The sequence below is a fragment of the Heptranchias perlo genome, unplaced genomic scaffold (genome assembly GCF_035084215.1).
Source record: "Heptranchias perlo isolate sHepPer1 unplaced genomic scaffold, sHepPer1.hap1 HAP1_SCAFFOLD_662, whole genome shotgun sequence".
NCBI lineage: Eukaryota > Metazoa > Chordata > Chondrichthyes > Hexanchiformes > Hexanchidae > Heptranchias > Heptranchias perlo.
The window spans coordinates 13827-38395 of NW_027139691.1; the positions used below are offsets into that span (position 1 = coordinate 13827).

General features: G+C 51.8%; 1 protein-coding gene across 2 annotated transcripts in view; it reads right to left on the minus strand.

Moving 5' to 3' along the window:
- Positions 1–1017: 1017 nt before the first annotated feature.
- Positions 1018–24569, minus strand: part of LOC137318211 (myoD family inhibitor-like) — a 74278-nt gene continuing 50726 nt past the window's right edge. Inside the window, exon 5 of one of the 2 annotated variants that reach the window (XM_067981155.1) lies at positions 1018–1387. In XM_067981155.1, coding sequence (XP_067837256.1) covers positions 1137–1387 — 251 coding nt within the window. In that variant the 3' untranslated portion in view covers positions 1018–1136. The remainder of the gene's footprint in view (positions 1388–24569) is intronic. The other variant, XM_067981156.1, reaches the window with a different exon arrangement.

Here is a 24569-nt window from a genome sequence, read left to right on the forward strand (position 1 = left end):
GCACCCGCCCTTAGAGGGCAGTCAAGGCTGGCAGAGGGCAAGGTTCCACATGAAAGACTTTTACTGCAACTCAGAGCTGTGGGGGTTCAGGGGTGAAGCCCGGGAATGAACGAGAAGCTGATTGAAAAGGGCGGGAACGAACGAGTACTCATTTGGGGAGTTTACGTCAGAGCGGACATGGCGCACAGAGTGTGGCGAACTGGGCAGGGATCGCCAATCGTTCCTCATTCAAATCTTAGAGTGGATCTGGGAGTGGACCAGTAACCCAGAGCACCTGAGTCGTCCCCTTATGGTTCTTCCCCGGGGGGTGGGCATCGCTGGCAAGGCCGGCCTCTATTACCCGTCCCCTAGTTGCCCTGCGAAGGTGGTGCTGGGCCCGCTTCAGAGGGCAGTTAAGAGTCAACCACCTTGGCGTGGGACTGGAGTCACATATAGGCCGAGGCCAGGTTAGGACGGCAGGTTTGGGTGGATGGGGGAGGGGAGGTTCGGGTGGATGGGGGACGGGAGGTTCGGGTGGATGGGGGAGGGGAGGTTCGGGTAGGTGGGGGAGGGGAGGTTCGGGTGGATGGGGGAGGGGAGGTTCGGGTGGGTGGGGGAGGGGAGGTTGGGGTGGATGGGGGAGGGGAGGTTCGGGTGGGTGGGGGAGGGGAGGTTGGGGTGGATGGGGGAGGGGAGGTTCGGGTGGGTGGGGGAGGGGAGGTTGGGGTGGATGGGGGAGGGGAGGTTCGGGTGGGTGGGGGAGGGGAGGTTCGGGTGGATGGGGGAGGGGAGGTTCGGGTGGGTGGGGGAGGGGAGGTTCGGGTGGATGGGGGAGGGGAGGTTCGGGTGGGTGGGGGAGGGGAGGTTGGGGTGGATGGGGGAGGGGAGGTTCGGGTGGGTGGGGGAGGGGAGGTTCGGGTGGATGGGGGAGGGGAGGTTCGGGTGGATGGGGGAGGGGTGGGTGAATGGGGGATGGGTGGGTTGGGTGGATGGGGGAGGGGTGGGTTGGGTGGATGGGGGAGGGGTGGGTGAATGGGGGATGGGTGGGTGGATGGGGGGGTGGGTTGGGTGGATGGGGGAGGGGAGGTTCGGGTGGATGGGGGATGGGTGACACACTGTTCCCCCCCCGCCCCGCCTCCACCCTCACTGACGCCCCCTCAGGCTGGGAAGCAGATGGAGCAGCACTCCAGGCAGATCTCCAGGCAGTCGGCCGACTCGCAGCAGTCGCTCAGCACACCGCAGTCCAGGCTACAGGGGGAGCCCTCCTCAACCCCACTGCAGGCCTCTCCGACCCCCCAGCAGCAGCAGGCCTCACCCTCGGCTCCACATGAGGCACAATCCAACAGGAGGTCGCAGAAAGTGAGGAACTCGCAAAACAGGCAGGCAAGAATACAGTGGACACAGCAATCTACAGGAGGGGAGGGATATGGGGGGAGAGATACAGGAGGAGATACAGGGGAAGATATAGGAGGAGATACAGGGGGAGATACAGGGGGAGAAACAGTGGGAGATACAGCGGGAGATATAGGAGGAGATACAGGGGGAGATACAGAGGGAGCGGTACATGGGGAGAGATACATTGGGAGAAGCAGGGAGAGATACAGTGGGAGATACAGGGGAAGATATAGGGGGCGATACAGCAGGAGATACAGGGGGAGAAACAGGGGGAGATACAGCGGGAGATATAGGAGGAGATACAGGGGGAGATACAGAGGGAGCGGTAAATGGGGAGAGATACATTGGGAGAAACAGGGAGAGATACAGTGGGAGATACAGGGGAAGATATAGGGGGCGATACAGCAGGAGATACAGGGGGAGATACAGCGGGAGATATAGGAGGAGATACAGGGGGAGATACAGGGGGAGATACAGCAGGAGATACAGGGGAGATACAGCGGAAGATACAGGGGAGATACAGGGATAGATACAGGGGGAGAGGTACAGGGGGAGATACAAGGGGGAGATACAGGGGGAGAGGTACAGGGGGAGATACAAGGGGTGATAAAGAGGGAGAGGTACAGGGGGAGATAGAGAGGGAGAGATACATGGGCAGTGATACATGAGGCGATACAAGGGGAAATACAGTGGAAAAAACAGAAGGAGATAGATGGGGAGAGATACATGGGGAGATACAGGGGAAGATACACGGGGCAAGATACAGGGGGAGAGATACAAGGGAGAGATACAGGGGGAGACACAGGAGAGAGATACACGGGAAGTTACAGGGGAGATATAGGGGGAGATACATGGTGTGAGATACATGGGGAGATACAGTGGGGGAGATATAGAGGAGGATACAGGGGATGATAAATGGGGAGAGAAACAGAGGTAAGATGCAGGGGGAGAGATACAGGGGGAGAGATACAGGGGAGAGATAAAGGGGAGAGATACAGGAGGAAATACAGGGGGAGTTACAAGGGGACATACAGGGGGAGAAAGAGGGTGAGATAAAATGGGAGTAAGAGGGGAAGATACAGGGGAGATACAGGGGGAGATATATTGGAAGAGATACAGGAGGAGAAAGAGGGGGTGATTCAGAGGGAGAGATATGGGGAGAAGGAGGGGTGATACAGCGGGAGGGATACAGGGGGGAGAAATATAGGGAGAGAGATAAAGGGGGAGATGCAGGGGGAGATACAGGGTAAGAGATACAGCGGGAGAGATACAGGAGAGATAGACAGGGGGAGAGTGACAGGGGAGAGTGACAGGGGAGTGTGATGGGGAGAGAGAGATACACGGGAGGGAGAGAGAGGGACACAAGGGGAGGGAGAGTGAGATACAGGGGGATGGAAAGAGAGAGATACGGGGGGGGGGGAGAGAGAGAGATACAGGGGGAGAGGGAGAGGTATGGGTGGGAAAGAGAGATATGGGGGGAAAGAGACATGGGGGGGGTAGAGAGAAAGATACAGGAGGGGGAGAGAGAGATACGGGAGAGAGAGAGATACAGGACGGGGAGAGAGAGATACAGGAGGGGGAGAGAGAGATACGGGGGGAGAGAGAGATACAGGACGGGGAGAGAGATACAGAAGGGGGAGAGAGAAATACAGGAGGGGGAGAGAGAGAAAAGGGGGGAGAGATACAAGAGGGGGAGAGAGAGATACGGGGAGGGAGAGAGATACAGGAGGTGGAGAGAGAGATACAGGAGGGGGAGAGAGATACAGGAGGGGGAGAGAGATACAGGAGGGGGAGAGAGAGATACAGGAGGTGGAGAGAGAGATACAGGAGGGGGAGAGAGATACAGGAGGGGGAGAGAGAGATACGGGGGAGAGAGGGAGAGATACAGGAAGGGGAGAGAGAGAGATACAGGAGGGGGAGAGAGAGATACATGAGGGGAGAGAGAGATACAGGGGGGTGGGGGGTGGAGAGAGAGAGATACAGGAGGGGAGAGAGAGGAAAGAGGAGAGATAAAAACAGGTTAGATCATATTCACCCAAACTGAACAAAAACAACTGTGTGTCTCGGTGGGGAGATGCCCCTCTCTGTGTGTCTCGGTGGGGAGATGCCCCTCTCTGTGTGTCTCGGTGGGGAGATGCCCCTCTCTGTGTCTCGGTGGGGAGATGCCCCTCTCTGTGTGTCTCGGTGGGGAGATGCCCCTCTCTCTCTGTGTCTCGGTGGGGAGATGCCCCTCTCTGTGTGTCTCGGTGGGGAGATGCCCCTCTCTCTGTGTGTCTCGGTGGGGAGATGCCCCTCTCTCTGTGTGTCTCGGTGGGGAGATGCCCCTCTCTGTGTGTCTCGGTGGGGAGATGCCCCTCTCTGTGTGTCTCGGTGGGGAGATGCCCCTCTCAGTGTGTCTCGGTGGGGAGATGCCCCTCTCAGTGTGTCTCGGTGGGGAGATGCCCATCTCTTTGTGTCTCGGTGGGGAGATGCCCTGCTCTGTGTGTGTCTCGGTGGGGAGATGCCCCTCTCTGTGTGTCTCGGTGGGGAGATGCCCCTCTCTGTGTGTCTCGGTGGGGTGATGCCCCTCTCTGTGTCTCTCGGTGGGGAGATGCCCCTCTCTCTGTGTCTCGGTGGGGAGATGCCCCTCTCTCTGTGTGTCTCGGTGGGGAGATGCCCCTCTCTGTGTGTCTCGGTGGGGAGATGCCCCTCTCAGTGTGTCTCGGTGGGGAGATGCCCATCTCTTTGTGTCTCGGTGGGGAGATGCCCCTCTTTCTGTGTCTTGGTGGGGAGATGCCCCTCTCTGTGTGTCTCGGTGGGGAGATGCCCCTCTCTCTGTGTGTCTCGGTGGGGAGATGCCCCTCTCTGTGTGTCTCGGTGGGGAGATGACCCTCTCTGTGTGTCTCGGTGGGGAGATGCCCCTCTCTGTGTGTCTCGGTGGGGAGATGCCCCTCTCAGTGTGTCTCGGTGGGGAGATGCCCCTCTCTGTGTGTCTCGGTGGGGAGATGCCCCTCTCTCTGTGTGTCTCGGTGGGGAGATGCCCCTCTCTGTGTGTCTCGGTGGGGAGATGCCCCTCTCTGTGTGTCTCGGTGGGGAGATGCCCCTCTCTGTGTGTCTCGGTGGGGAGATGCCCCTCTCTCTGTGTGTCTCGGTGGGGAGATGCCCCTCTCTCTGTGTGTCTCGGTGGGGAGATGCCCCTCTCTGTGTGTCTCGGTGGGGAGATGCCCCTCTCTGTGTGTCTCGGTGGGGAGATGACCCTCTCTCTGTGTCTCGGTGGGGAGATGCCCCTCTCTCTGTGTGTCTCGGTGGGGAGATGCCCCTCTCTGTGTGTCTCGGTGGGGAGATGCCCCTCTCTGTGTGTCTCGGTGGGGAGATGCCCCTCTTTCTGTGTCTCGGTGGGGAGATGCCCCACTCTGTGTGTCTCGGTGGGGAGATGCCCCTCTCTGTGTGTCTCGGTGGGGAGATGCCCCACTCTGTGTGTCTCGGTGGGGAGATGCCCATCTCTCTGTGTGTCTCGGTGGGGAGATGCCCTGCTCTGTGTGTCTCGGTGGGGAGATGCCCCTCTCTGTGTGTCTCGGTGGGGAGATGCCCCTCTCTCTGTGTGTCTCGGTGGGGAGATGCCCCACTCTGTGTGTCTCGGTGGGGAGATGCCCCTCTCTCTGTGTGTCTCGGTGGGGAGATGCCCCTCTCTGTGTGTCTCGGTGGGGAGATGCCCCTCTCTGTGTGTCTCGGTGGGGAGATGCCCCTCTCTCTGTGTGTCTCGGTGGGGAGATGCCCCTCTCTGTGTGTCTCGGTGGGGAGATGCCCCTCTCTGTGTGTCTCGGTGGGGAGATGCCCCTCTCTGTATGTCTCGGTGGGGAGATGCCCCTCTCTCTGTGTGTCTCGGTGGGGAGATGCCCCTCTCTGTGTGTCTCGGTGGGGAGATGCCCCTCTCTGTGTGTCTCGGTGGGGAGATGCCCCTCTCTGTGTGTCTCGGTGGGGAGATGCCCCTCTCTGTGTGTCTCGGTGGGGAGATGCCCCTCTCTGTGTGTCTCGGTGGGGAGATGCCCCTCTCTGTGTGTCTCGGTGGGGAGATGCCCCTCTCTCTGTGTGTTTCGGTGGGGAGATGCCCCTCTCTGTGTGTCTCGGTGGGGAGATGCCCCTCTCTGTGTGTCTCGGTGGGGAGATGCCCCTCTCTGTGTGTCTCGGTGGGGAGATGCCCTGCTCTGTGTGTCTCGGTGGGGAGATGCCCCTCTCTGTGTGTCTCGGTGGGGAGATGCCCCTCTCTGTGTGTCTCGGTGGGGAGATGCCCCTCTCTGTGTGTCTCGGTGGGGAGATGCCCCTCTCTCTGTGTGTTTCGGTGGGGAGATGCCCCTCTCTGTGTGTCTCGGTGGGGAGATGCCCCTCTCTCTGTGTCTCGGTGGGGAGATGCCCCTCTCTGTATGTCTCGGTGGGGAGATGCCCCTCTCTGTGTGTCTCGGTGGGGAGATGCCCCTCTCTGTGTGTCTCGGTGGGGAGATGCCCCTCTCTGTGTGTCTCGGTGGGGAGATGCCCCTCTCTCTGTGTCTCGGTGGGGAGATGCCCCTCTCTGTGTGTCTCGGTGGGGAGATGCCCCTCTCTGTGTGTCTCGGTGGGGAGATGCCCCTCTCTCTGTGTGTCTCGGTGGGGAGATGCCCCTCTCTGTGTGTCTCCGTGGGGAGATGCCCCTCTCTCTGTGTGTCTCGGTGGGGAGATGCACCTCTCTGTGTGTCTCGGTGGGGAGATGCCCCTCTCTCTGTGTGTCTCGGTGGGGAGATGCCCCTCTCTGTGTGTCTCGGTGGGGAGATGCCCCTCTCTGTGTGTCTCGGTGGGGAGATGCCCCTCTCTCTGTGTGTCTCGGTGGGGAGATGCCCCTCTCTGTGTGTCTCGGTGGGGAGATGCCCCTCTCTCTGTGTGTCTCGGTGGGGAGATGCCCCTCTCTGTGTGTCTCGGTGGGGAGATGCCCCTCTCTGTGTGTCTCGGTGGGGAGATGCCCCTCTCTGTGTGTCTCGGTGGGGAGATGACCCTCTCTCTGTGTCTCGGTGGGGAGATGCCCCTCTCTGTGTGTCTCGGTGGGGAGATGCCCCTCTCTGTGTGTCTCGGTGGGGAGATGCCCCTCTCTCTGTGTGTCTCGGTGGGGAGATGCCCCTCTCTCTGTGTGTCTCGGTGGGGAGATGCCCCTCTCTGTGTGTCTCGGTGGGGAGATGCCCCTCTCTCTGTGTGTCTCGGTGGGGAGATGCCCCTCTCTGTGTGTCTCGGTGGGGAGATGCCCCTCTCTGTGTGTCTCGGTGGGGAGATGCCCCTCTCTGTGTGTCTCGGTGGGGAGATGACCCTCTCTCTGTGTCTCGGTGGGGAGATGCCCCTCTCTGTGTGTCTCGGTGGGGAGACGCCCCTCTCTGTGTGTCTCGGTGGGGAGATGCCCCTCTCTCTGTGTGTCTCGGTGGGGAGATGCCCCTCTCTGTGTGTCTCGGTGGGGAGATGCCCCTCTCTCTGTGTCTCGGTGGGGAGATGCCCCTCTCTCTCTGTGTCTCGGTGGGGAGATGCCCCTCTCTCTGTGTCTCGGTGGGGAGATGCCCCTCTCTCTGTGTGTCTCGGTGGGGAGATGCCCCTCTCTGTGTGTCTCGGTGGGGAGATGCCCCTCTCAGTGTGTCTCGGTGGGGAGACGCCCCTCTCTGTGTGTCTCGGTGGGGAGATGCCCCTCTCTGTGTGTCTCGGTGTGGAGATGCCCCTCTCTGTGTGTCTCGGTGGGGAGATGCCCCTCTCTGTGTGTCTCGGTGGGGAGATGCCCCTCTCTGTGTGTCTCGGTGTGGAGATGCCCCTCTCTGTGTGTCTCGGTGGGGAGATGCCCCTCTCTCTGTGTGTCTCGGTGGGGAGATGCCCCTCTCTGTGTGTCTCGGTGGGGAGATGCCCCTCTCTGTGTGTCTCGGTGTGGAGATGCCCCTCTCTGTGTGTCTCGGTGGGGAGATGCCCCTCTCTCTGTGTGTCTCGGTGGGGAGACGCCCCTCTCTGTGTGTCTCGGTGTCTCAGCCAATCCTTCTTCTCCTGGCCTCCGTCTCACTGAAAGTGGAGGGAGACAATGGTGTACATGTGTGTCCATGTATGGGCATGTACATGTGTGTGTGACTATATGTGTGCATGCATTAATGAACATGTATGTGTATGTATGAGTGTGCATGCATGTATGTGCAGGTATGTGTTACAGTGAGGGGTGTGGGATATATCAGAGTGTTACAGTGAGGGGTGTGGGATATATCAGAGTGTTACAGTGAGGGGTGTGGGATATATCAGAGTGTTACAGTGAGGGGTGTGGGATATATCAGAGTGTTACAGTGAGGGGTGTGGGATATATCAGAGTGTTACAGTGAGGGGTGTGGGATATATCAGAGTGTTACAGTGAGGGGTGTGGGATATATCAGAGTGTTACAGTGAGGGGTGTGGGATATATCAGAGTGTGACAGTGAGGGGTGTGGGATATATCAGAGTGTTACAGTGAGGGGTGTGGGATATATCAGAGTGTTACAGTGAGGGGTGTGGGATATATCAGAGTGTTACAGTGAGGGGTGTGGGATATATCAGAGTGTTCCAGTGAGGGGTGTCGGATATATCAGAGTGTTACAGTGAGGGGTGTGGGATATATCAGTGTGTTACAGTGAGGGGTGTGGGGTATATCAGAGTGTGACAGTGACGGGTGTGGGATATATCAGAGTGTTACAGTGAGGGGTGTGGGATATATCAGAGTGTTACAGTGAGGGGTGTGGGATATATCAGAGGGTTAAAGTGAGGGGTGTGGGATATATCAGAGTGTTACAGTGAGGGGTGTGAGATATATCAGAGTGTTAAATTGAGGGGTGTGGGATATATCAGAGTGTTACAGTGAGGGGTGTGAGATATATCAGAGTGTTACAGTGAGGGGTGTGGGATATATCAGAGTGTGACAGTGAGGGGTGTGGGATACATCAGAGTGTTACAGTGAGGGGTGTGGGGTATATCAGAGTGTTACAGTGAGGGGTGTGGGATATATCAGAGTGTTACAGTGAGGGGTGTGGGGTATATCAGAGTGTTACAGTGAGGGGTGTGGGGTATATCAGAGTGTTACAGTGAGGGGTGTGGGGTATATCGAGTGTTACAGTGAGGGGTGTGGGATACATCAGAGTGTGACAGTGAGGGGTGTGGGATATATCAGAGTGTTACAGTGAGGGGTGTGGGATATATCAGAGTGTTACAGTGAGGGGTGTGGGATATATCAGAGTGTTACAGTGAGGGGTGTGGGAGATATCAGAGTGTTACAGTGAGGGGTGTTGGGTATATCAGAGTGTTACAGTGAGGGGTGTGGGATATATCAGAGTGTTACAGTGAGGGGTGTGGGGTATATCAGAGTGTTACAGTGAGGGGTGTGGGATATATCAGAGTGTTACAGTGAGGGGTGTGGGGTATATCAGAGTGATACAGTGAGGGGTGTGGGATATATCAGAGTGTTAAAGTGAGGGGTGTGGGGTATAACAGAGTGTTACAGTGAGGGGTGTGGGATATATCAGAGTGTTACAGTGAGGGGTGTGGGGTATATCAGAGTGTTACAGTGAGGGGTGTGGGGTATATCAGAGTGTTACAGTGAGGGTTGTGGGATATATCAGAGTGTTACAGTGAGGGGTGTGGGTTATATCAGAGTGTTACAGTGAGGGGTGTGGGATATATCAGAGTGTTACAGTGAGGGGTGTGGGGTATATCAGAGTGTTACAGTGAGGGGTGTGGGATATATCAGAGTGTTACAGTGAGGGGTGTGGGGTATATCAGAGTGTTACAGTGAGGGGTGTGGGATATATCCGAGTGTTACAGTGAGGGGTGTGGGATATATCAGAGTGTTACAGTGAGGGGTGTGGGATATATCCGAGTGTTACAGTGAGGGGTGTGGGATATATCAGAGTGTTACAGTGAAGGGTGTGGGGTATATCAGAGTGTTACAGTGAGGGGTGTGGGGTATATCAGAGTGTTACAGTGAGGGGTGTGGGATATATCAGAGTGTTCCAGTGAGGGGTGTGAGATATATCAGAGTGTTACAGTGAGGGGTGTGGGGTATATCAGAGTGTTACAGTGAGGGGTGCGGGGTATATCAGAGTGTTACAGTGAGGGGTGTGGGGTATATCAGAGTGTTACAGTGAGGGGTGTGGGATATATCAGAGTGTTACAGTGAGGGGTGTGGGATATATCAGAGTGTTACAGTGAGGGGTGTGGGGTATATCAGAGTGTTGCAGTGAGGGGTGTGGGATATATCAGTGTGTTACAGTGAGGGGTGTGGGGTATATCAGAGTGTTACAGTGAGGGGTGTGGGATATATCAGAGTGTTACAGTGAGGGGTGTGGGATATATCAGAGTGTTACAGTGAGGGGTGTGGGATATATCAGAGTGTTACAGTGAGGGGTGTGGGGTATATCAGAGTGTTACAGTGAGGGGTGTGGGATAAATCAGAGTGTTACAGTGAGGGGTGTGGGGTATATCAGTGTGTCACAGTGAGGGGTGTGGGTTATATCAGTGTGTTACAGTGAGGGGTGTGGGATAAATCAGAGTGTTACAGTGAGGGGTGTGGGATATATCAGAGTGTTACAGTGAGGGGTGTGGGGTATATCAGAGTGTTACAGTGAGGGGTGTGGGATATATCAGAGTGTTACAGTGAGGGGTGTGGGATATATCAGAGTGTTACAGTGAGAGGTGTGGGGTATTTCAGAGTGTTACAGTGAGGGGTGTGGGGTATATCAGAGTGTTACAGTGAGGGGTGTGGGGTATATCAGAGTGTTACAGTGAGGGTTGTGGGATATATCAGAGTGTTACAGTGAGGGGTGTGGGGTATATCAGAGTGTTACAGTGAGGGTTGTGGGATATATCAGAGTGTTACAGTGAGGGGTGTGGGGTATATCAGAGTGTTACAGTGAGGGGTGTGGGATATATCAGAGTGTTACAGTGAGGGGTGTGGGATATATCAGAGTGTTACAGTGAGGGGTGTGGGATATATCAGAGTGTTACAGTGAGGGGTGTGGGATATATCAGAGTGTTACAGTGAGGGGTGTGGGATATATCAGAGTGTTACAGTGAGGGGTGTGGGATATATCAGAGTGTTACAGTGAGGGGTGTGGGGTATATCAGAGTGTTACAGTGAGGGGTGTGGGATATATCAGAGTGTTACAGTGAGGGGTGTGGGATATATCAGAGTGTTACAGTGAGGGGTGTGGGAAATATCAGAGTGTTACAGTGAGGGGTGTGGGATATATCAGAGTGTTACAGTGAGGGGTGTGGGAGAGATCAGAGTGTTGCAGTGAGGGGTGTGGGATATATCAGAGTGTTACAGTGAGGGGTGTGGGATTTTTCAGAGTGTTACAGTGAGGGGTGTGGGGTATATCAGTGTGTTACAGTGAGGGGTGTGGGATATATCAGGGTGTTACAGTGAGGGTTGTGGGATATATCAGAGTGTTACAGTGAGGGGTGTGGGGTATATCAGAGTGTTACAGTGAGGGGTGTGGGATATATCAGAGTGTTACAGTGAGGGGTGTGGGGTATATCAGAGTGTTACAGTGAGGGGTGTGGGATATATCAGAGTGTTACAGTGAGGGGTGTGGGGTATATCAGAGTGTTACAGTGAGGGGTGTGGGGTATATCAGACTGTTACAGTGAGGGGTGTGGGATATATCAGAGTGTTACAGTGAGGGGTGTGGGGTGTATCAGAGTGTTACAGTGAGGGGTGTGGGATATATCAGAGTGTTACAGTGAGGGGTGTGGGATATATCAGAGTGTTACAGTGAGGGGTGTGGGATATATCAGAGTGTTACAGTGAGGGGTGTGGGGTATATCAGACTGTTACAGTGAGGGGTGTGGGATATATCAGAGTGTTACAGTGAGGGGTGTGGGGTGTATCAGAGTGTTACAGTGAGGGGTGTGGGATATATCAGAGTGTTACAGTGAGGGGTGTGGGATATATCAGAGTGTTACAGTGAGGGGTGTGGGATATATCAGAGTGTTACAGTGAGGGGTGTGGGATATATCAGAGTGTTACAGTGAGGGGTGTGGGATATATCAGAGTGTTACAGTGAGGGGTGTGGGATATATCAGTGTGTTACAGTGAGGGGTGTCGGGTGTATCAGAGTGATAGAGTGAGGGGTGTGGGATATATCAGAGTGTTACAGTGAGGGGTGTGGGTTACATCAGAGTGTTACAGTGAGGGGTGTGGGATATATCAGAGTGTTACAGTGAGGGGTGTGGGGTATATCAGAGTGTTACAGTGAGTGGTGTGGGATATATCAGAGTGTTACAGTGAGGGGTGTGGGATATATCAGAGTGTTACAGTGAGGGGTGTGGGATATATCAGAGTGTTACAGTGAGGTGTGTGGGATATATCAGTGTGTTACTTTGAGGGGTGTGGGGTATATCAGAGTGTTACAGTGAGGGGTGTGGGGTATATCAGAGTGTTACAGTGAAGGGTGTGGGGTATATCAGTGTTACAGTGAGGGGTGTGGGATATATCAGAGTGTGACAGTGAGGGGTGTGGGGTATATCAGACTGTTACAGTGAGGGGTGTGGGGTATATCAGAGTGTTACAGTGAGGGGTGTGGGATATATCAGAGTGTTACAGTGAGGGGTGTGGGGTATATCAGAGTGTTACAGTGAGGGGGTGTGGGGTATATCAGAGTGTTACAGTGAGGGGTGTGGGATATATCAGAGTGTAACAGTGAGGGGTGTGGGATATATCAGAGTGTTACAGTGATGGGTGTGCGATATATCAGAGTGTTACAGTGAGGGGTGTGGGATATATCAGAGTGTTACAGTGAGGGGTGTGGGGTATATCAGAGTGTTACAGTGAGGGGTGTGGGGTATATCAGAGTGTTACAGTGAGGGGTGTGGGATATATCAGAGTGTTACAGTGAGGGGTGTGGGGTCTATCAGAGTGTTACAGTGAGGGGTGTGGGATATATCAGAGTGTGACAGTGAGGGGTGTTGGAATATCAGAGTGTTGCAGTGAGGGGTGTGGGATATATCAGAGTGTTACAGTGAGGGGTGTGGGGTATATCAGAGTGTTACAGTGAGGGGTGTGGGGTATATCAGAGTGTTACAGTGAGGGGTGTGGGATATATCAGAGTGTTACAGTGAGGGGTGTGGGATATATCAGAGTGTTACAGTGAGGGGTGTGGGATATATCAGAGTGTTACAGTGAGGGGTGTGGGATATATCAGAGAGTGTTCCAGTGAGGGGTGTGCGATCTATCAGAGTGTTACAGTGAGGGGTGTGGGGTATATCGGAGTGTTCCAGTGAGGGGTGTGGGATATATCAGAGTGTTACAGTGAGGGGTGTGGGATATATCAGAGTGTTACAGTGAGGGGTGTGCGATATATCAGAGTGTTACAGTGAGGGGTGTGGGGTATATCAGAATGTTACAGTGAGGGGTGTGGGATATATCAGAGTGTTACAGTGATGGGTGTGCGATATATCAGAGTGTTACAGTGAGGGGTGTGGGATATATCAGAGTGTTACAGTGAGGGGTGTGGGGTATATCAGAGTGTTACAGTGAGGGGTGTGGGGTATATCAGAGTGTTACAGTGAGGGGTGTGGGATATATCAGAGTGTTACAGTGAGGGGTGTGGGGTCTATCAGAGTGTTACAGTGAGGGGTGTGGGATATATCAGAGTGTGACAGTGAGGGGTGTTGGAATATCAGAGTGTTGCAGTGAGGGGTGTGGGATATATCAGAGTGTTACAGTGAGGGGTGTGGGGTATATCAGAGTGTTACAGTGAGGGGTGTGGGGTATATCAGAGTGTTACAGTGAGGGGTGTGGGATATATCAGAGTGTTACAGTGAGGGGTGTGGGATATATCAGAGTGTTACAGTGAGGGGTGTGGGATATATCAGAGTGTTACAGTGAGGGGTGTGGGATATATCAGAGAGTGTTCCAGTGAGGGGTGTGCGATCTATCAGAGTGTTACAGTGAGGGGTGTGGGGTATATCGGAGTGTTCCAGTGAGGGGTGTGGGATATATCAGAGTGTTACAGTGAGGGGTGTGGGATATATCAGAGTGTTACAGTGAGGGGTGTGCGATATATCAGAGTGTTACAGTGAGGGGTGTGGGGTATATCAGAATGTTACAGTGAGGGGTGTGGGATATATCAGAGTGTTACAGTGAGGGGTGTGGGGTATATCAGAGTGTTACAGTGAGGGGTGTGGGGTATATCAGAGTGTTACAGTGAGGGGTGTGGGATATATCAGAGTGTTGCAGTGAGGGGTGTGGGGATTCTCAGAGTGTTACAGTGAGGGTTGTGGGATATATCAGAGTGTTACAGTGAGGGGTGTGGGGTATATCAGAGTGTTCCAGTGAGGGGTGTGGGGTATATCAGAGTGTTACAGTGAGGGGTGTGGGGTATATCAGAGTGTTCCAGTGAGGGGTGTGGGGTATATCAGAGTGTTAAATTGAGGGGTGTGGGATATATCAGAGTGTTACAGTGAGGGGTGTGGGATATATCAGAGTGTTGCAGTGAGGGGTGTGGGGATTCTCAGAGTGTTACAGTGAGGGGTGTGGGATATATCAGAGTGTTACATTGAGGTGTGTGGGGTATATTAGAGTGTTACAGTGAGGGGTGTGGGGTATATCAGTGTGTTACAGTGAGGGGTGTGGGATATATCAGAGTGTTACAGTGAGGGGTGTGGGGTATATCAGAGTGTTACAGTGAGGGGTGTGGGGTATATCAGAGTGTTACAGTGAGGGGTGTGGGGTATATCAGAGTGTTACAGTGAGGGGTGTGGGATATATCAGAGTGTTACAGTGAGGGGTGTGGGATATATCAGTGTGTTACAGTGAGGGGTGTGGGATATATCAGAGTGTTACAGTGAGGGGTGTGGGGTATATCAGAGTGTTACAGTGAGGGGTGTGGGATATATCAGAGTGTTACAGTGAGGGGTGTGGGATATATCAGAGTGTTACAGTGAGGGGTGTGGGGTATATCAGAGTGTTACAGTGAGGGGTGTGGGATATATCAGAGTGTTACAGTGAGGGGTGTGGGATATATCAGAGTGTTACAGTGAGGGGTGTGGGATATATCAGAGTGTTACAGTGAGGGGTGTGGGGTATATCAGAGTGTTACAGTGAGGGGTGTGGGGTATATCAGAGTGTTACAGTGAGGGGTGTGGGATATATCAGAGTGTTACAGTGAGGGGTGTGGGATATATCAGAGTGTTACAGTGAGGGGTGTGGGATATATCAGAGTGTTACAGTGAGGGGTGTGGGGTATATCAGAGTGTTACAGTGAGGGGTGTGGGGTATATCAGAGTGTTACAGTGAGGGGTGTGGGATATATCAGAGTGTTACAGTGAGGGGTGTGGGATATATCAGAGTGTTACAGTGAGGGGTGTGGGATATATCAGAGTGTTACAGTGAGGGGCGTGGGATATATCAGAGTGTTACAGTGAGGGGTGTGGGATATATCAGAGTGTTACAGTGAGGGGTGTGGGATATATCAGAGAGTGTTCCAGTGAGGGGTGTGCGATCTATCAGAGTGTTACAGTGAGGGGTGTGGGATATATCAGAGTGTTACAGTGAGGGGTGTGGGGTATATCGGAGTGTTCCAGTGAGGGGTGTGGGATATATCAGAGTGTTACAGTGAGGGGTGTGGGATATATCAGAGTGTTACAGTGAGGGGTGTGCGATATATCAGAGTGTTACAGTGAGGGGTGTGGGGTATATCAGAGTGTTACAGTGAGGGGTGCGGGATATATCAGAGTGTTACAGTGAGGGGTGTGGGGTATATCAGAGTGTTACAGTGAGGGGTGTGGGATATATCAGAGTGTTACAGTGAGGGGTGTGGGGTCTATCAGAGTGTTACAGTGAGGGTTGTGGGATATATCAGAGTGTTACAGTGAGGGGTGTGGGATATATCAGAGTGTTACTGTGAGGGGTGTGAGGTATATCAGAGTGTTACAGTGAGGGGTGTGGGATATATCAGAGTGTTACAGTGAGGGGTGTGGGATATATCAGAGTGTTACAGTGAGGGGTGTGGGATATATCAGAGTGTTACAGTGAGGGGCGTGGGGTATATCAGAGTGTTACAGTGAGGGGTGTGGGATATATCAGAGTGTTACAGTGAGGGGCGTGGGATATATCAGAGTGTTACAGTGAGGGGTGTGGGATATATCAGAGTGTTACTGTGAGGGGTGTGAGGTATATCAGAGTGTTACAGTGAGGGGTGTGGGATATATCAGAGTGTTACAGTGAGGGGTGTGGGATTTTTCAGAGTGTTACAGTGAGGGGTGTGGGGTATATCACTGTGTTACAGTGAGGGGTGTGGGATATATCAGGGTGTTACAGTGAGGGGTGTGGGATATATCAGAGTGTTACAGTGTGGGGTATATCAGAGTGTTACAGTGAGGGGTGTGGGATATATCAGAGTGTTACAGTGAGGGGTGTGGGGTATATCAGAGTGTTACAGTGAGGGGTGTGGGATATATCAGAGTGTTACAGTGAGGGGTGTGGGGTATATCAGAGTGTTACAGTGAGGGGTGTGGGGTATATCAGACTGTTACAGTGAGGGGTGTGGGATATATCAGAGTGTTACAGTGAGGGGTGTGGGATATATCAGAGTGTTACAGTGAGGGGTGTGGGGTATATCAGAGTGCTACAGTGAGTGGTGTGGGATATATCAGAGTGTTACAGTGAGGGGTGTGGGGTGTATCAGAGTGTTACAGTGAGGGGTGTGGGAGATATCAGAGTGTTACAGTGAGGGGTGTGGGATATATCAGAGTGTTACAGTGAGGGGTGTGGGATATATCAGAGTGTTACAGTGAGGGGTGTGGGGTATAATAGAGTGTTACAGTGAGGGGTGTGGGATATATCAGTGTGTTACAGTGAGGGGTGTAGGGTGTATCAGAGTGATACAGTGAGGGGTGTGGGATATATCAGAGTGTTACAGTGAGGGGTGTGGGTTACATCAGAGTGTTACAGTGAGGGGTGTGGGATATATCAGAGTGTTACAGTGAGGGGTGTGGGATATATCAGAGTGTTACAGTGAGGGGTGTGGGGTATATCAGAGTGTTACAGTGAGTGGTGTGGGATATATCAGAGTGTTACAGTGAGGGGTGTGGGGTATATCAGAGTGTTACAGTGAGGGGTGTGGGATATATCAGAGTGTTACAGTGAGGTGTGTGGGATATATCAGTGTGTTACTTTGAGGGGTGTGGGGTATATCAGAGTGTTACAGTGAGGGGTGTGGGATATATCAGAGTGTTACAGTGAGGGGTGTGGGATATATCAGAGTGTTACAGTGAGGGGCGTGGGGTATATCAGAGTGTTACAGTGAGGGGCGTGGGGTATATCAGAGTGTTACAGTGAAGGGTGTGGGGTATATCAGTGTTACAGTGAGGGGTGTGGGATATATCAGAGTGTTACAGTGAGGGGTGTGGGGTATATCAGAGTGTTACAGTGAGGGGTGTGGGATATATCAGAGTGTGACAGTGAGGGGTGTGGGGTATATCAGACTGTTACAGTGAGGGGTGTGGGGTATATCAGAGTGTTACAGTGAGGGGTGTGGGGTATATCAGAGTGTTACAGTGAGGGGGTGTGGGATATATCAGAGTGTTACAGTGAGGGGTGTGGGATATATCAGAGTGTTACAGTGAGAGGTGTGGGATATATCAGAGTGTTACAGTGAGGGGTGTGGGATATATCAGAGTGTTACAGTGAGGGGTGTGGGGTATATCAGAGTGTTACAGTGAGGGGTGTGGAATATATCAGAGTGTTACAGTGAGGGGTGTGGGATATATCAGAGTGTTACAGTGAGGGGTGTGGGATATATCAGAGTGTTACAGTGAGGGGTGTGAGGTATATCAGAGTGTTACAGTGAGGGGTGTGGGATATATCAGAGTGTTACAGTGAGGGGTGTGGGATATATCAGAGTGTTACAGTGAGGGGTGTGGGATATATCAGAGTGTTACAGTGAGGGGTGTGGGATATATCAGAGTGTTACAGTGAGGGGTGTGAGGTATATCAGAGTGTTACAGTGAGGGGTGTGGGATATATCAGAGTGTTACAGTGAGGGGTGTGAGGTATATCAGAGTGTTACAGTGAGGGGTGTGGGATATATCAGAGTGTTACAGTGATGGGTGTGCGATATATCAGAGTGTTACAGTGAGGGGTGTGGGATATATCAGAGTGTTACAGTGAGGGGTGTGGGGTATATCAGAGTGTTACAGTGAGGGGTGTGGGGTATATCAGAGTGTTACAGTGAGGGTTGTGGGATATATCAGAGTGTTACAGTGAGGGGTGTGGGGTCTATCAGAGTGTTACAGTGAGGGGTGTGGGATATATCAGAGTGTGACAGTGAGGGGTGTGGGATATATCAGAGTGTTACAGTGAGGGGTGTGGGGTATTTCAGAGTGTTACAGTGAGGGGTGTGGGGTATATCAGAGTGTTGCAGTGAGGGGTGTGGGATATATCAGAGTGTTACAGTGAGGGGTGTGGGATATATCAGAGTGTTACAGTGAGGGGTGTGGGATATATCAGAGTGTTACAGTGAGGGGTGTGGGATATATCAGAGTGTTACAGTGAGGGGTGTGGGATATATCAGAGAGTGTTCCAGTGAGGGGTGTGCGATCTATCAGAGTGTTACAGTGAGGGGTGTGGGATATATCAGAGTGTTACAGTGAGGGGTGTGGGGTATATCAGAGTGTTACAGTGAGGGGTGTGGGGTATATCAGAGTGTTACAGTGAGGGATGTGGGGTATATCAGAGTGTTCCAGTGGGTGGTGTGGGATATATCAGAGTGTTACAGTGAGGGGTGTGGGATATATCAGAGTGTTACAGTGAGGGGTGTGGGGTATATCAGAGTGTTCCAGTGAGGGGTGTGGGATATATCAGAGTGTTACAGTGAGGGGTGTGGGGTATATCAGAGTGTTACAGTGAGGGGTGTGGGGTATATCAGAGTGTTACAGTGAGGGATGTGGGGTATATCAGAGTGTTACAGTGAGGGGTGTGGGATATATCAGAGTGTTACAGTGAGGGGTGTGCGATATATCAGAGTGTTACAGTGAGGGTGTGGGGTATATCAGAATGTTACAGTGAGGGGTGTGGGATATATCAGAGTGTTACAGTGAGGGGTGTGGGGTATATCAGAGTGTTACAGTGAGGGGTGTGGGGTATATCAGAGTGTTACAGTGAGGGATGTGGGGTATATCAGAGTGTTCCAGTGGGTGGTGTGGGATATATCAGAGTGTTACAGTGAGGGGTGTGGGGTATATCAGAGTGTTCCAGTGAGGGGTGTGGGGTATATCAGAGTGTTAAATTGAGGGGTGTGGGATATATCAGAGTGTTACAGTGAGGGGTGTGGGATATATCAGAGTGTTGCAGTGAGGGGTGTGGGGTTTCTCAGAGTGTTGCAGTGAGGGGTGTGGGATATATCAGAGTGTTACATTGAGGTGTGTGGGGTATATTAGAGTGTTACAGTGAGGGGTGTGGGGTATATCAGTGTGTTACAGTGAGGGGTGTGGGATATATCAGCGTGTTACAGTGAGGGGTGTGGGATATATCAGAGTGTTACAGTGAGGTGTGTGGGATATATCAGAGTGTTACAGTGAGGGGTGTGGGATATATCAGAGTGTTACAGTGAGGGGTGTGGGATATATCAGAGTGTTACAGTGAGGGGTGTGGGATATATCAGAGTGTTACAGTGAGGGGTGTGGGATATATCAGAGTGTTACAGTGAGGGGCGTGGGATATATCAGAGTGTTACAGTGAGGGGTGTGGGATATATCAGAGTGTTACAGTGAGGGGTGTGGGATATATCAGAGAGTGTTCCAGTGAGGGGTGTGCGATCTATCAGAGTGTTACAGTGAGGGGTGTGGGGTATATCGGAGTGTTCCAGTGAGGGGTGTGGGATATATCAGAGTGTTACAGTGAGGGGTGTGGGATATATCAGAGTGTTACAGTGAGGGGTGTGCGATATATCAGAGTGTTACAGTGAGGGGTGTGGGGTATATCAGAGTGTTACAGTGAGGGGTGCGGGATATATCAGAGTGTTACAGTGAGGGGTGTGGGGTATATCAGAGTGTTACAGTGAGGGGTGTGGGATATATCAGAGTGTTACAGTGAGGGGTGTGGGGTCTATCAGAGTGTTACAGTGAGGGTTGTTGGATATATCAGAGTGTTACAGTGAGGGGTGTGGGATATATCAGAGTGTTACTGTGAGGGGTGTGAGGTATATCAGAGTGTTACAGTGAGGGGTGTGGGATATATCAGAGTGTTACAGTGAGGGGTGTGGGATATATCAGAGTGTTACAGTGAGGGGTGTGGGATATATCAGAGTGTTACAGTGAGGGGCGTGGGGTATATCAGAGTGTTACAGTGAGGGGTGTGGGATATATCAGAGTGTTACAGTGAGGGGCGTGGGATATATCAGAGTGTTACAGTGAGGGGTGTGGGATATATCAGAGTGTTACTGTGAGGGGTGTGAGGTATATCAGAGTGTTACAGTGAGGGGTGTGGGATATATCAGAGTGTTACAGTGAGGGGTGTGGGATTTTTCAGAGTGTTACAGTGAGGGGTGTGGGGTATATCACTGTGTTACAGTGAGGGGTGTGGGATATATCAGGGTGTTACAGTGAGGGGTGTGGGATATATCAGAGTGTTACAGTGTGGGGTATATCAGAGTGTTACAGTGAGGGGTGTGGGATATATCAGAGTGTTACAGTGAGGGGTGTGGGGTATATCAGAGTGTTACAGTGAGGGGTGTGGGATATATCAGAGTGTTACAGTGAGGGGTGTGGGGTATATCAGAGTGTTACAGTGAGGGGTGTGGGGTATATCAGACTGTTACAGTGAGGGGTGTGGGATATATCAGAGTGTTACAGTGAGGGGTGTGGGATATATCAGAGTGTTACAGTGAGGGGTGTGGGGTATATCAGAGTGTTACAGTGAGTGGTGTGGGATATATCAGAGTGTTACAGTGAGGGGTGTGGGGTGTATCAGAGTGTTACAGTGAGGGGTGTGGGATATATCAGAGTGTTACAGTGAGGGGTGTGGGATATATCAGAGTGTTACAGTGAGGGGTGTGGGATATATCAGAGTGTTACAGTGAGGGGTGTGGGGTATAATAGAGTGTTACAGTGAGGGGTGTGGGATATATCAGTGTGTTACAGTGAGGGGTGTAGGGTGTATCAGAGTGATACAGTGAGGGGTGTGGGATATATCAGAGTGTTACAGTGAGGGGTGTGGGTTACATCAGAGTGTTACAGTGAGGGGTGTGGGATATATCAGAGTGTTACAGTGAGGGGTGTGGGATATATCAGAGTGTTACAGTGAGGGGTGTGGGGATATATCAGAGTGTTACAGTGAGGGGTGTGGGATATATCAGAGAGTTACAGTGAGGGGTGTGGGATATATCAGAGTGTTACAGTGAGGGGTGTGGGGTATATCAGAGTGTTACAGTGAGTGGTGTGGGATATATCAGAGTGTTACAGTGAGGGGTGTGGGGTATATCAGAGTGTTACAGTGAGGGGTGTGGGATATATCAGAGTGTTACAGTGAGGTGTGTGGGATATATCAGTGTGTTACTTTGAGGGGTGTGGGGTATATCAGAGTGTTACAGTGAGGGGTGTGGGATATATCAGAGTGTTACAGTGAGGGGTGTGGGATATATCAGAGTGTTACAGTGAGGGGTGTGGGGTATATCAGAGTGTTACAGTGAAGGGTGTGGGGTATATCAGTGTTACAGTGAGGGGTGTGGGATATATCAGAGTGTGACAGTGAGGGGCGTGGGGTATATCAGACTGTTACAGTGAGGGGTGTGGGGTATATCAGAGTGTTACAGTGAGGGGTGTGGGGTATATCAGAGTGTTACAGTGAGGGGGTGTGGGGTATATCAGAGTGTTACAGTGAGGGGTGTGGAATATATCAGAGTGTTACAGTGAGGGGTGTGGGATATATCAGAGTGTTACAGTGAGGGGTGTGGGATATATCAGAGTGTTACAGTGAGGGGTGTGAGGTATATCAGAGTGTTACAGTGAGGGGTGTGGGATATATCAGATTGTTACAGTGAGGGGTGTGGGATATATCAGAGTGTTACAGTGATGGGTGTGCGATATATCAGAGTGTTACAGTGAGGGGTGTGGGATATATCAGAGTGTTACAGTGAGGGGTGTGGGGTATATCAGAGTGTTACAGTGAGGGGTGTGGGGTATATCAGAGTGTTACAGTGAGGGGTGTGGGATATATCAGAGTGTTACAGTGAGGGGTGTGGGGTCTATCAGAGTGTTACAGTGAGGGGTGTGGGATATATCAGAGTGTGACAGTGAGGGGTGTTGGTATATCAGAGTGTTACAGTGAGGGGTGTGGGATATATCAGAGTGTTACAGTGAGGGGTGTGGGATATATCAGAGTGTTACAGTGAGGGGTGTGGGATATATCAGAGTGTTACAGTGAGGGGTGTGGGATATATCAGAGTGTTACAGTGAGGGGTGTGGGATATATCAGAGTGTTGCAGTGAGGGGTGTGGGATATATCAGAGTGTTACAGTGAGGGGTGTGGGATATATCAGAGAGTGTTCCAGTGAGGGGTGTGCGATCTATCAGAGTGTTACAGTGAGGGGTGTGGGGTATATCGGAGTGTTCCAGTGAGGGGTGTGGGATATATCAGAGTGTTACAGTGAGGGGTGTGGGATATATCAAAGTGTTACAGTGAGGGGTGTGCGATATATCAGAGTGTTACAGTGAGGGGTGTGGGGTATATCAGAGTGTTACAGTGAGGGGTGTGGGATATATCAGAGTGTTACAGTGAGGGGTGTGGGGTATATCAGAGTGTTACAGTGAGGGGTGTGGGGTATATCAGAGTGTTACAGGGAGGGATGTGGGGTATATCACAGTGTTCCAGTGGGTGGTGTGGGATATATCAGAGTGTTACAGTGAGGGGTGTGGGATATATCAGAGTGTTCCAGTGAGGGGTGTGGGGTATATCAGAGTGTTAAATTGAGGGGTGTGGGATATATCAGAGTGTTACAGTGAGGGGTGTGGGATATATCAGAGTGTTACAGTGAGGGGTGTGGGATATATCAGAGTGTTACAGTGAGGGGTGTGGGATATATCAGAGTGTTACAGTGAGGGGTGTGGGTTATATCAGAGTGTTACAGTGAGGGGTGTGGGTTATATCAGAGTGTTACAGTGAGGGGTGTGGGGTATATCAGAGTGTTACAGTGAGGGGTGTGGGATATATCAGAGTGTTACATTGAGGTGTGTGGGGTATATCAGAGTGTTACAGTGAGGGGTGTGGGGTATATCAGTGTGTTACAGTGAGGGGTGTGGGATATATCAGCGTGTTACAGTGAGGGGTGTGGGGTATATCAGTGTGTTACAGTGAGGGGTGTGGGATATATCAGCGTGTTGCAGTGAGGGGTGTGGGGTATATCAGAGTGTTACAGTGAGGGGTGTGGGATATATCAGAGTGTTACAGTGAGGGGTGTGGGGTATATCAGAGTGTTACAGTGAGGGGTGTGGGATATATCAGAGTGTTACAGTGAGGGGTGTGGGATATATCAGTGTGTTACAGTGAGGGGTGTGGGGTATATCAGAGTGTTACAGTGAGGGGTGTGGGGTATATCAGAGTGTTACAGTGAGGGGCGTGGGGTATATCAGAGTGTTACAGTGAGGGGTGTGGGATATATCAGAGTGTTACAGTGAGGGGTGTGGGATATATCAGAGTGTTACAGTGACGGGTGTGGGATATATCAGAGTGTTACAGTGAGGGGTGTGGGATATATCAGAGTGTTACAGTGAGGGGTGTGGGATATATCAGAGTGTTACAGTGAGGGGTGTGGGATATATCAGAGTGTTACTGTGAGGGGTGTGAGGTATATCAGAGTGTTACAGTGAGGGGTGTGGGATATATCAGAGTGTTACAGTGAGGGGTGTGGGATATATCAGAGTGTTACAGTGAGGGGTGTGGGATATATCAGAGTGTTACAGTGAGGGGCGTGGGGTATATCAGAGTGTTACAGTGAGGGGTGTGGGATATATCAGAGTGTTACAGTGAGGGGCGTGGGATATATCAGAGTGTTACAGTGAGGGGTGTGGGATATATCAGAGTGTTACAGTGAGGGGTGTGGGATATATCAGAGTGTTACAGTGAGGGGTGTGGGATATATCAGAGTGTTACAGTGAGGGGTGTGGGATATATCAGAGTGTTACTGTGAGGGGTGTGGGATATATCAGAGTGTTACAGTGAGGGGTGTGGGATATATCAGAGTGTTACAGTGAGGGGTGTGGGATATATCAGAGTGTTACAGTGAGGGGTGTGGGGTATATCAGAGTGTTACAGTGAGGGGTGTGGGGTATATCAGAGTGTTACAGTGAGGGGTGTGGGATATATCAGAGTGTTACAGTGAGGGGTGTGGGGTATATCAGAGTGTTACAGTGAGGGGTGTGGGGTATATCAGAGTGTTACAGTGAGGGGTGTGGGGTATATCAGAGTGTTACAGTGAGGGGTGTGGGATACATCAGAGTGTTACAGTGAGGGGTGTGGGATATATCAGAGTGTTACAGTGAGGGGTGTGGGATATATCAGAGTGTTACAGTGAGGGGCGTGGGGTATATCAGAGTGTTACAGTCAGGGGTGTGGGATATATCAGAGTGTTACAGTGAGGGGCGTGGGATATATCAGAGTGTTACAGTGAGGGGTGTGGGATATATCAGAGTGTTACAGTGAGGGGTGTGGGATATATCAGAGTGTTACAGTGAGGGGTGTGGGATATATCAGAGTGTTACAGTGAGGGGTGTGGGATATATCAGAGTGTTACTGTGAGGGGTGTGGGATATATCAGAGTGTTACAGTGAGGGGTGTGGGATATATCAGAGTGTTACAGTGAGGGGTGTGGGATATATCAGAGTGTTACAGTGAGGGGTGTGGGGTATATCAGAGTGTTACAGTGAGGGGTGTGGGGTATATCAGAGTGTTACAGTGAGGGGTGTGGGATATATCAGAGTGTTACAGTGAGGGGTGTGGGGTATATCAGAGTGTTACAGTGAGGGGTGTGGGGTATATCAGAGTGTTACAGTGAGGGGTGTGGGGTATATCAGAGTGTTACAGTGAGGGGTGTGGGATACATCAGAGTGTTACAGTGAGGGGTGTGGGATATATCAGAGTGTTACAGTGAGGGGTGTGGGATACATCAGAGTATTACAGTGAGGGGTGTGGGATATATCAGAGTGTTACAGTG